The following is a 12,595-nucleotide window of genomic DNA, read 5'->3' on the forward strand; positions in this document are numbered from 1 at the left end:
AATACACTTTAGTACATTTTAGAAAATTAATTATTTAGTCCATATATTTTACACTATATTATACTTAGTCCTTAGATTTTTAGAAATTAATTATTTAATCACTTTAATTTCAATATATAGAACAATTTAGTCCCTATAAGTATAATATTTACAATAATTTTATCCATTTACAGAAGAACTAAATTATTTTATATATTAAAGTTATAGAGACTAAAGTGTGACATAATACAAAATCTAAAAATTAAATAATTAATTTTCAAAATATAGATACTAAATTGTAATATACTGCAAAACCCAATGACCCAATAATTAAACTAAAATCTAAGAATTAAAGTGTAATATAAATCAATATCTAGGGATTAAATTGTAAATTTCCTTCATTGTTTCATCCCACCCATAGTTTTTCCTTTCCCTTTCGCTCCTTTACCCTCCTATCAACGCCATTTCATCCCACATAACATAACATAACATAACATAACATCAGGCTTCTAAGATTTGACATCATCTCATTTAAATATCAAAAGAACAAAAATATCAGAAGAATAATTTGCATATAGAAGCTTAATTGACCTTTGGATGTACCATACATCGATAAAGAGCATTACATCATCATTTGGTGCCTACTAGAAAAGAGAAGCAAGAGACCAATGAACTATAACTTAGTGGTACTGAAGATCTCAAGTTCTAGTCTTAGTTCGAGCCAAATGTATCCAAAAGAAAAGAAAAAAGAAACAAAAAAGAGCACGAGAGATAAAAAGAGTAATTCTAGACACTAAAGTACAAAACACCAAAAATTCGTAGGCAATTGTGGTCAATATGCAGGGAAAACATGTGTATCAAACGCTAGCTAGCCACCAGCAACCACTTTCAGAAGTACAAAAATTAGCATCCAATATATTAACTAGCAGAAGGGAGACAAATAAATTGGTGGAAGTGTCGAGAAAAACATGATGATTGCATCCAGCTCCATGATGGTATTATACACAAGGTAATCATGCTTGACTAACTAAACCATGTATAAACAAATCCTCGTTTCACACAAATGTGTCAATCCGCCAGTTCATAAATCCCTAGAAACCCTGTTAATTAATAAGATATAAATTAAGTACTCAATTTTGGCATCAAAATCAATCTGGAACAGCTATGCCCTCCCAATAAATAGAAACGTACAATATCGTTACACATAGAGCATAGTGTCTTACCTCCATTTAGCATCAAGCATCTTCAACCCCAAGCCGCCTCAAAGAATCAGGACCAACAAGGAAAATTCGTCTTTGTGTATGATATCGGAAAACAACTATTCCTTTATATGCTGTCCTTGGTACTCCATCCTATAAAATTAAGGAGAAATCAAAAAGATAGAAAAAGCGGTTCAACATAGAAAAAAGATGTGAGATAGTGAGAGAGAAGGGCACAATTGTTTGAATGGTTTTATATAGCATTACAGTCCCTACATTGGTGTAATTGCATTTCACATAAATAGCCAACATGAGAAATTAAACACCATTTGCATCCATTAAAACATTTTTTTTAAAGACTAGCATATGTATTTGAGTAATTTAATCAAATGCTTCAATTTCATTACTTTCAATGAATTCAAAGTAAACATATTTTTACTTTTCAAATATTTTCAACTAATATAAATCCTTTATTAGATTTTCGCTGATATGTAAGAAAAAACTATTAACAAGCTGAATAGTGAAAAAGAATCCACACATATAGCCGACTCCAACTAATTTGGCATAAAGGCTTAGTTGTTGTGGTTACACGAAAAAACTACATGCATGAAGCCAATAAGCACACCCAAAAGAAACTAAGCTTTGAGCATTTTTCAAAGTGAAGCCATCCGCTGATATTCTATGCCAAAACTCACTATTTTCATGACCAATAAAATACCAAACAATTGAACTTACCTATACCTAAGATATATGCAACCCCTTAAAATTAAAAGTAATAATTTTGCATTCCATTTAGAATAAATCTAGTAACAATCACCAAAGGGTGAAGTACCTTCCATTCTTCAAAAATACCAAACTGGCGTGCAATGCGTTCGAAGTCTGATTGGTCTTTATACTGAATACGAACATCACCTTCTATATTGTATGCCTTAAGAACAGCATCATTTCCGTGTACAGCTTTTGCGTTTTTCAAAATGTTGGCAAAGTATTTTGTATAGTTGTCCTACAGAGCAACACATACTAATGAATAAAATTAAAAAAAAAAATGGCTCCTTAACTTTCAAATGAAATAAGGAGTTTATTACCTCCATCAGGTAGCTCAAATTCATCGATTTCCAGTCAACCTTTTGTAAGAAGAAACAAAAGCAGAGGATTGTTGATTATTTACATTATATGCAAAATTTCTATAGTAGAAATAAGATAAAAAATACCTGGGCATCATTCAACTTAATAGGCTCAAGATATTGTTTGAAAAACTGTCCCAAACTAGAACCCTGCAGTTACCAATCCAGAGTCTTTTAGGGTGACAATGAAGTTAAATTTAAAGCCAATTTATTTCATTGACCTTCAGTTTAGGGTATATGAAAATAAATAATCTCTGACTTAAAAACGCTGTATGTACTCGTTAGTTCAAGGAAATAAAATAATTTACAAGCTAATGACATTATGGCCCAGTGGTAGGAGTCATGGAACTTGGTTGGGTTTGGGTTCAATTCTTATCAGCAGCACAAATAAATAATGCGCACATATAAATAAATTTATTATGGAAAGTCAATCACTGTATTATTTCTCTGTATATTTTGTATTCCTATTTATGATTTCCTATTTAGGATTTCTTCCTAATTAGTAGAACACAATTATAGGAATCAATGGTATATATATACCCATGTACAGATTAACTGAAATTAAGGAGAATCATCTCTTTCTACATAGTATCAGAGCTGGTTCATTAAGGAATATAAATCTAGAATTTCTTTCTCGTCTGTTTTTGGACTGTAACCCATTGTTACCCTAGGTCATCTATCAAAGGTGTCTATTTGTTCTCACCACCCAGTCCTTGGCCGCCGACAGGCCATCCCCTCTGATCCGGTCGCTGGAATCCAAGCGCATGAGGCTCACGCGCCCAACTCAGGTTCTCACCGTTTCTTCACTCGCCAGAGCGTGGAGGTGCGTCCGTCGGCCGTTTCGACTCCGATCAGCATCGCCAGCGTCGCCTCAACCCCCTCATTCCACTACTGTGTGCTGTTGCCTAGTCCAGTACGCCATTAAAGGACTTCTGAGATTTTGACTCTCAAATCCTATTTCGGTATTTGCTTGATTTGTGATTTTGGGTTATTTTGCTGCTGTAAGCACTTTGGATTAGTGTTTCGGTTAATTTTCTTTGTCTCAACAAATGGCAGACAATAAGAATGTTATTTCTGATGTGATTCCGTTGATGACTAAGATCACGGAACACAAACTTAATGGTTCGAATTACCTGGAGTAGAGTAAGACTGTTAGGGTCAATTTGCGTAGCATTGATAAGGATGATCACCTTACTAAAGACCCACCTACTGATGCTACATGGCAAATTTAGCTAAGGGAGGATGCTCAGTTGTTTTTGTAGCTTCGAAACTCGATTCACAGTGAGGTAATTAGTTTAATTAATCACTATGAATTTGTTAAGGAATTGATGGATTACTTAGATTTTCTGTATTCTGGTAAAGGGAATACCTCCCGTATTTATGATGTTTGTAAGGCATTCTACCGTGCTGAGAAAGAGGATAAATCTCTCACGGCGTATTTTATGGATTTAAACGGGTATATGAAGAACTTAATACATTGTTGCCTTTTAGTTCTGATGTGAAAGTTCAGAATACCCAACGGGAGCAACTGGCTGTTATGAGTTTTCTTGCAGGCCTTCCTTCAGAGTATGAGACTGCTAAATCTCAGATTCTCTTCAGTTCTGAGATTTTCTCCATGCATGAAACGTTCACACGGTACTTCGTACAGAGAGTACTCAATCTTCACAGCCTACCAGTAGTGCTCTTATTAGCTGTAATCCAAATGGTCAACAGGGTAATAGAAGAGGAAGTAGAGGAGGAATTACAGGCAATAGAGGTAATCAGCGTAATGGGGAGGCTAGTTCTAATCAGGACTCAAGATGAGTCATTTGTTATTATTGCCATGAGCCTGGCCATACAAAATATAATTGTCCGTAACTTCAGAGGAAAAATCAACGATCACAGATGGCAAATATGACAGCAAAAGATTCTACAGTATCTTCCTCTAAGAAAACTATTTTGGTATTTGCAGAGGATTTTGCACAGTTTTCCTAGTATCAGGCATGTCTAAAGCCTACTAGTTCCCGTCACTGCTATCGCTGAGTCAGGTAAATGGACTACATGCCTTTTGTCTTCCTCAGCCAAATGAGTTATTAATTCTGGTGCGACAGATCACATGACAGGTAATTCTAGTCTTCTATCTGCTTTTCAGTCTAATCTCACTTCCTCTACTGTTACTTTAGCTAATGGTTCTACTTCTTATGTCATGGGTTCTGGAACTGCGAACTCGACTTGTAACAACCCAAAATTTTTAAATTATAAATAAAATAAAAAGAAAATATTATGTTATTAATATTATAGGATTTATTTGAATTGATTTTAAAATAAAGGAAGATAATAATAATAAATAAATTAATAATAAATAATTTAATTAAAGTTAATTTATTAAATGAAAATAAAATAATTAAATTTTCCTAAATTATATTTATTTTATCATTGCAAGAATTTTATTAAACTTTAACATAATAAAATAATTTTGGACTTAATTATAAACCTCTAAGAAGTTGAGGGACTAATAGTATAATTTTGGACCTAATTGTAAACCTCTAAAAAAAAAACAGAAAAAAACAATTCCATCGTTCTCCCTCCCTTCTCCTTTGCTTCCGGCAACCACCCCCGCCACCCATCACCGACCGGCGTTTCCAACCACCACCCCCGACACCAGTGACCTTCGGCGATGCCCCGATGGCGAGCTCCGGCCGTAAAAACGCGAGGAAGGATGAGAGAGAGAAGCCGCGCACCCTCGAAGCTTTGGGCCTCGATTCCCAGCGTTTCTAACACGGGATGGCTACAGTCCCACCGGCGTTCACCTCCTCATGACTTGGTGCACTTTTCCCGACCGGTGGTGCTTCAAACCGTCGCCGACAACCGTAGTTCCAAGGAGAGAGAAAGAAGAGAAAGAAAGTTTTGGGTAGTGGGCTTTCCTGCAAGTTTCCGGTCGATCCGACCGTCGGATCGAAAATCCGAGACCACCGATGGACTCGGGACGACGAGATCTTCAAGATAAAACTAGTCCCGCTCTGATCGGACATCGTTTGAAAAAGACGATAATCAGACGGTCCAAATCGCTTAGTAAGATTTTCGCACTTTTTCAATTCCTAAAATTTAAAAATAATTTTATGATAATTATTAACACAATTTGAATGTAATTTAGGTGTAATCGAATCGATGATAGCTCAACGGTGTTTTCAGCCAGATCCAGCTGCCCGGTCGCCAATCTCAGAATGTGATCGATATTATAGTCAATCCTAGCATTTTCATATGTTCTGGACATGTTTCAGGTGTCAGATTTGGCATAGGTAAACCCGAACTCTACATTGCTCAATTTTTGCCTTGTACTGAGTTATAATAAAATTCATAAAATATTCATGGGTGATTAGAAAATTGCAATTCCTTTTGCGTTAGCTCTATAATATTGCTAAGGACCGCGGGGCAAAATTTTAGAATTTTTAGAGCTTATCGGAGTGAATTTTTATGAAATGTCAATTATAGGGACTAAAACGTAATTTTTCAAATTTATGACTATTGTCTGATTTGGAGAGCCCAGGAGGGGCCATATGATGTTGATGAGATGTGATTGTGGAAATTGAGAATTTAGAAGTGTTATTTGAATCTTTGTGCAGATTGGATAGATCCTAGGTATAGGGGAAACTCTACCGGATTTCCTGCATGAATTAGGTTGTCTGTTGTCTCTTTAGAGTTTTATTTTGACTTAGTACTAATAAATTTATAATATAATTATTTAGGTGATCGATGTCAACTTTTTTCCTCCATCCAGCAGCCACAATAGTTCTCGATTTACTGTAAGTAAAATATTAATTTTAATTATAATTTCAATATTATTATATGTTCAGGTATGCCCATGCATCACTTATAAGTATGTATCTATATAGTTAAACACTAGGCACGTTTTATATTACATTCTTAATTGATTGTTATGGAAAGTCAATCACTATGTTATGGAAAGTCAATCACTATATTATTTTTCTGTATATTTTGTATTCTGTATTCCTATTTAGGATTTCTTAATTAGGATTTCTTCCTAACTAGTAGAACATAATTATAGGAATCAATTGTATATATATATCCATGTACAGATTAATTGAAATCAATAAGAATCATCTCTTTCTACATGGTATCAGAGCAATCAACCCCATATGTCTGAGCATATCCTTTTGCTACAAGGCGTGCTTTTAACCTAGCCACAGAACCATCAGGATTTACCTTTACTGTATATACCCATTTACAACCAATAGCTTTCTTACCAGCGGGTAAAGACAATAGTTCCCATATACCATTAGCATCTAAAGCCTCCATTTCCTCTTTCATAGCATCACACCAGCCAGGATGAGACAGTGCCTCATTAACAGCATTAGGGATAGTAACAGAGTCTAAACAAATAACAAAACACCGAGAACAAGAAGACAATTGATTATAAGAAACAAAAGAAGAGATAGGGTAAATACATGAACGTTTACCTTTACGAAGAGCAATGGGTAAGTCTAGATCAGAATCATGATCAGTATGAGGTACAGGATCTCCCAACGAAGTAGCTGGTGGAGGATCTGAGTCAGGAATCTCCTATCTCCTGGAATAAACATGAACAACGGGAGGTCGAGTAGGTCTAGAGACAGAAGGAACAGGCTGTGGGAGAGTACTAGACATTGGTTGGACAGTATATATTAAGAGATCATCCTCCTCCCCCTGACTCTCATACACAGATGATGGAGGAAAAAATGGAGTGAACTCAAAAAATGTGACATCTGCAGAAACAAGATAACGATTAAGAGTAGGAGAGAAACAACGGTACCCTTTTTGGAGCCGGGAGTACCCAAGGAAGATACATTTAAGAGATTTTGGATCCAATTTAGTAACCTGTGGACGAACATCACGCACAAAACAGGTACAACCAAAAATACTGGGTTCAATAGGGAACAAAAATTTTATAGGAAACAAAGTAGTATAAGGAATATCCCCATTAAGGACAGAAGACGGCATACGATTGATCAAAAAACATGCCGTGGAAACTGCATCCGCCCAAAAGTGTTTAGGTACTTTCATCCGAAAAAGAAGAGCACGAGTTACTTCAAGAAGATGACGATTTTTTCTTTCGGCCACGCCATTTTGGAATGGGGTATCCACACAGGAAGACTGATGAAGAATATCATTTTGTGTCATATTAGGCTGAAATTGTGCTGAAAAGTATTCTTTGGCATTGTCACTTCTTAATATGCGCACAGAAATATTAAATTGAGTTTTGATTTCATTACAAAAGGCACAAAAGATAGAAAACAACTCAGAACGATTTTTCATTAAATATAACCAGGTAACACGAGAGTAATCATCAACAAAAGTAACAAAATAACGAAATCCAGTTTTAGATGTAACAGAACAAGGACCCCAAACATCAGAATAAACTACCTCAAAAGGAGATGAAGCCCGTTTATTGACTCTAGACACAGAAGGCAAACGATGATGTTTTGCAAAATGACACGACTCACATTCTAGTACTGATAAAGACTAAAATTGAGGACACAGCTTCTTCATGGTAGACAAAGAAGGATGACCCAATCTACAATGAGCTTCAAGAGGTGTTAAGGTACTGGAGCAAACAAGCGATCGCGGTACATGATTTTCCAGAATATAGAGACCACCTGACTCGCGTCCTCTACCAATAATCTGCTTCGTCGTAAGATCCTGAAACAAACACTGGTAAGGAAAAAAGGAAACAGAACAATTTAAGGTACGAGTAAGTTTACTAACAGAAAGTAGATTAAAAGAGAATTTTGGTAGACACAAAACAGAAGACAAAGAAATTGACGAAGTCGGGTTCGCAGTTCCAGAACCCATGACACAAGAAGTAGAACCATCAGCTAAAGTAACAGTAGAGGAAGTGAGATTAGACTGAAAAGCAGATAGAAGACTAGAATTACCTGTCATGTGATCTGTCGCACCAGAATCAATAACCCATTTGGATGAAGAAGACACAAGGCATGTAGTAGATTTACCTGACTCAGCGATCGCAGTGACAGGGGAACTGGTAGGCTTTAGAGATGCTTGATACTGGAAAAATTGTGCAAAATCCTCTGCAGATACCAAAATAGTTTTCTCAGAGGAAGATACTGTAGAATTCTCTGCTGCCATATTTGCCATCTGTGATCGCTGATTTTTTCTCTGAAGTTGCGGACAATTATATTTTGTATGGTCAGGCTCATGGCAATAATAACAAATGACTCATCTTGAGTCCTGATTAGAACTAGCCTCTCCATTACTCTGATACATTTTCTCCTGTAGCTAAACTTACTTCTATTCGCTTGTTTATCTCTTTAGCAGCTACATATGATTGGCCCCTGCATCAATTGGATATCAAGAATGCTTTCCTTCATGGTGATCTTCAGGAGGAGGTGTATATGGAGCAACCACCTGGGTTTGTTGCTCAGGGGGAGTTGGGTAAAGTTTGTAGGTTTCGAAAGTCTCTTTATGGCTTGAAACAAAGTCCTAGGGCATGGTTTGGGAGATTCAGTGAAGCAGTACAGGAATTTGGCATGCAAAAGAGTAAGTGTGATTACTCAGTATTTTATAGGCAATCTGAGGCTGGTCTAATTCTCTTGGTAGTCTATGTGGACGACACTGTCATCACTGGGAGTGACTCTGAAGGTATTTCATCTCTTAAAACCTTCCTCCAAACTCAGTTTCAGACCAAAGACTTGGGATTGTTAAAGTATTTCTTGGGTATCGAAGTTATGAGAAGTAAGAAGGGTATTTTCTTGTCTCAAAGAAAATATGTCCTCGATCTATTGACAGAGACAGGAAAATTAGGTGCTAAGCCTTGTAGCGCACCAATGACTCCAACTTTACAACTGTTAGCAGGGGATAGTGAGTTATTTGAAGATCCAGAGCGATACAGGAGATTGGTAGGAAAATTGAACTACCTTACAGTCACTCGTCCTGACATTGCTTATGCCGTTAGTGTGGTAAGTCAGTTTATGTCTTCCCCAACTGTTGCTCATTGGGAAGCCTTGGAACAAATCTTGTGTTATCTGAAGGGCGCTCCAGGAAAAGGTTTGCTATATGTTAATCATGGGCATTTGAATGTTGAATATTTTTCAGATGACGACTGGGCTGGATCTAAGGTTGACAGGAGGTCAACTACTGAATATTGCGTTTTTATTGGAGGAAATTTGGTGTCTTGGAGAAGCAAGAAGCAGAGTGTAGTTTCTCGATCTAGTGCTGAATCCGAATACAGAGCCATGGCACAATCAGTATGTGAGGTAATGTGGATACTTCAATTACTAGATGAGACAGGTTTTAAGACCTCCCTGCCTGTGAAATTGTGGTGTGATAATCAAGCTGCTCTTCATATTGCTTCTAATCCGGTGTTTCATGAGCGAACCAAACATATTGAGATTGATTATCACTTTATTCATGAAAAGATTCAACAACAGATCATCTCAACAGGACACATCAAAACTGGAGAGCAGTTAGGAGATATTTTCACAAAAGCTCTGATGGAGCTAGGATTGACTACATTTGTAACAAGTTGGGCATGATTAACATCTATGCTCCAACTTGAGGGGGAGTGTTATGGAAAGTCAATCACTATATTATTTTTCTGTATATTTGTATTCTGTATTCCTATTTACGATTTCTTAATTAGGATTTCTTAATTAGGATTTCTTCCTAATTAGTAGAACATAATTATAGGAATCAATTGTATATATATACCCATGTACAGATTAATTGAAATCAATAAGAATCATCTCTTTCTACATTGATGAATTCCCACGGATGTTTGTGGTAATTTGAAGCAGTGTGCGTGCGTTGGCGTGCGTGTGGTATGATATTGAATATGGACAGGACGGGTAGACACGGCTTGAGAGACACTCGCTGGAACTCGGTCCTTTATGGATAAGTCGGGGTAGACACGGATTAAGAGACACTCGTTGGGTCTCCGCATTTGGTTTATTATGCAAAAGTCCGGCTTGAGAGACACTCGCTGGCAAAGGTTGGATTAAGAGGGCTGTATAGGGGATCAGCTCCCATATATGTATTGCTTGATATTGTTGGGTGTGTGAGTGCTCCAAATTGCCTTTTTGCTGTTATGATGTGATGTGTATAAAAATTTTGATAGTGTTGCATTCCACTCTTTAGGATGCATTAACTTTAGATAGCTATAGAAATTATATTTAAAATTGGTATTTTTCTCTCTGAGTCGAACGCTCACTCTTGTTCACCATATTTTTCCAGGCTACAGGAAGAGACCTTTTTCAGAATAACCCATCCCTTTCCTCGCAGGTTATGAAAAAAATTACTTAACTGTATTATTATTATTTAAATTTATAATTTAAAACTCCGTATGTACTAGTAGTAGCATTAATCCTGTCAGGGACTGCATGAATTTAAGTTTTTGATGGTTATTGAATTGGGTTGACCCGAATAAAAATATTTTATTTTATTTAATTTTATTTACATATTGGGCCTAAGTTTTTGGGCCATGGTTACGGATTTGAGAATAGTAAGGTTTACCACGGGCCTAGAGGGCTTTATGCCGGTCCAGGTCTTAGTGCCGGTCCGGCCCATAGGTTGTGTCGTGACACGACTTTGTCAATTTCTTTGTCATCTGTTTTGTGTCTACCAAAATTCTCTTTTAATCTACTTTCTGTTAGTAAACTTACTCGTACCTTAAATTATTCTGTTTCCTTTTTTCCTAACCAGTGTTTATTTCAAGATCTTACGATGAAGCAGATTACTGGTAGAGGACGTGAGTCAGGTGGTCTCTACATTCTGGAAAATCATATACCACGGTCGCTTGTTTGCTCCAGTACCTTAACACTTCTTGAAGCTCATTGTAGATTGGGCCATCCTTCTTTGTCTACCATAAAGAAGCTGTGTCCTCGATTTCAGTCTTTATCAATACTAAAATATGAGTCGTGTCAATTTGCAAAACATCATCATTTGCCTTCTGTGTCTAGAGTCAATAAACAGGCTTCATCCCTTTTTGAGTTACTTCATTCTGATGTTTGAGGTCCTTTTTCTGTTACTTCTAAAACTGGATTTCGTTATTTTGTTACTTTTGTTGATGATTACTCTTGTGTTACATAGTTATATTTAATGAAGAATCGTTCTGAGTTGTTTTCTATCTTTTGTGCCTTTTGTAATGAAATCAAAACTCAATTTAATATTTCTGTGCACAGATTAAGAAGTGACAATGCCAAAGAATATTTTTCAGCACAATTTCAGTCTTATATGACACAAAATAGCATTCTTCATCAATCTTCCTGTGTTGATACCCCATCCAATAATGGCGTGGCCGAAAAAAAAATCGACATCTTCTTGAGGTAGCTCGTGCTCTTCTTTTTCATATGAAAGTTCCTAAACACTTTTGGGCTGATGCAGTTTCTACAGCATATTTTTTTATCAATCGTATGCTGTCTTCTGTCTTTCATGGAGATATTCCTTATACTGCTTTGTTTTCTACAAAATCTTTGTTCCCTGTTGAACCCCGTAATTATTGTTGTACCTGTTTTGTGCGTGATGTTCGTCCCCGGGTTACTAAATTGGATTTGAAGTGTCTCAAATGTATCTTCCTTGGGTACTCCCGGCTCCAAAAAGGGTACCGCTGTTTCTCTCCTACTCTTAATCGTTATCTTGTTTCTGCAGATGTGATATTTTTTGAGTCCACTCCATTCTTTCCTCAATCATCTGTGTATGAGAGTCAGGGGGAGGAGGATGATCTCTTAATATATACTGTCCAACCAATGTCTAGTCCTCTCCCACAGCCTGTTCCTTCTGTCTCTAGACCTACTCGACCTCCCGTTGTTCGTGTTTATTACAAGAGATCCTCCACCAGCTACTTCGTTGGGAGATCCTATACCTCATACTGATCATGATTCTGACCTAGACTTACCCATTGCTCTTCGTAAAGATAAGCGTTCATGCACTTACCCTATCTCTTCTTTTGTTTCTTATAATCAATTGTCTTCTTGTTCTCGGTGTTTTGTTATTTCTTTAGACTCTGTTCCTATCCTTAATACTGTTAGTGAGGCACTATCTCATCCTGGCTGGAGTGCTGATAGGAAAGAGAAAATGGAGGCTTTAGATGCTAATGGTACATGGGAACTGTTGCCTTTACCCACTGGTAAGAAAGCTATTGGTTGCAAATGAGTATTTGCAGTAAAGGTAAATCCTGATGGTTTTGTGGCTAGGTTAAAAGCATGCCTTGTGGCAAAAGGATATGCTCAGACATATGGGGTTGATTACTCTGACACTTTTTCTCCTATAGCTAAACTTATTTCTGTTCGCTTGTTTATCTCT

General features: G+C 36.8%; 1 protein-coding gene across 2 annotated transcripts in view; it reads right to left on the minus strand.

The window, feature by feature from the left end:
- Positions 1-532: 532 nt before the first annotated feature.
- The window catches only part of LOC110672196 (alpha-1,3-mannosyl-glycoprotein 2-beta-N-acetylglucosaminyltransferase), a 47,923-nt gene continuing 35,860 nt past the window's right edge, over positions 533-12,595 (minus strand). For both annotated transcript variants that reach the window (XM_021834911.2, XM_058148571.1), the window contains exons 15-19: positions 2,390-2,452; positions 2,264-2,302; positions 2,011-2,181; positions 1,203-1,331; positions 533-1,079 (exon numbers count right to left, since the gene is read on the minus strand). In XM_021834911.2, coding sequence (XP_021690603.1) covers positions 1,215-1,331; positions 2,011-2,181; positions 2,264-2,302; positions 2,390-2,452 — 390 coding nt within the window. In that variant the 3' untranslated portion in view covers positions 533-1,079; positions 1,203-1,214. The remainder of the gene's footprint in view (positions 1,080-1,202; positions 1,332-2,010; positions 2,182-2,263; positions 2,303-2,389; positions 2,453-12,595) is intronic.

The sequence above is a fragment of the Hevea brasiliensis genome, chromosome 6 (genome assembly GCF_030052815.1).
Source record: "Hevea brasiliensis isolate MT/VB/25A 57/8 chromosome 6, ASM3005281v1, whole genome shotgun sequence".
NCBI lineage: Eukaryota > Viridiplantae > Streptophyta > Magnoliopsida > Malpighiales > Euphorbiaceae > Hevea > Hevea brasiliensis.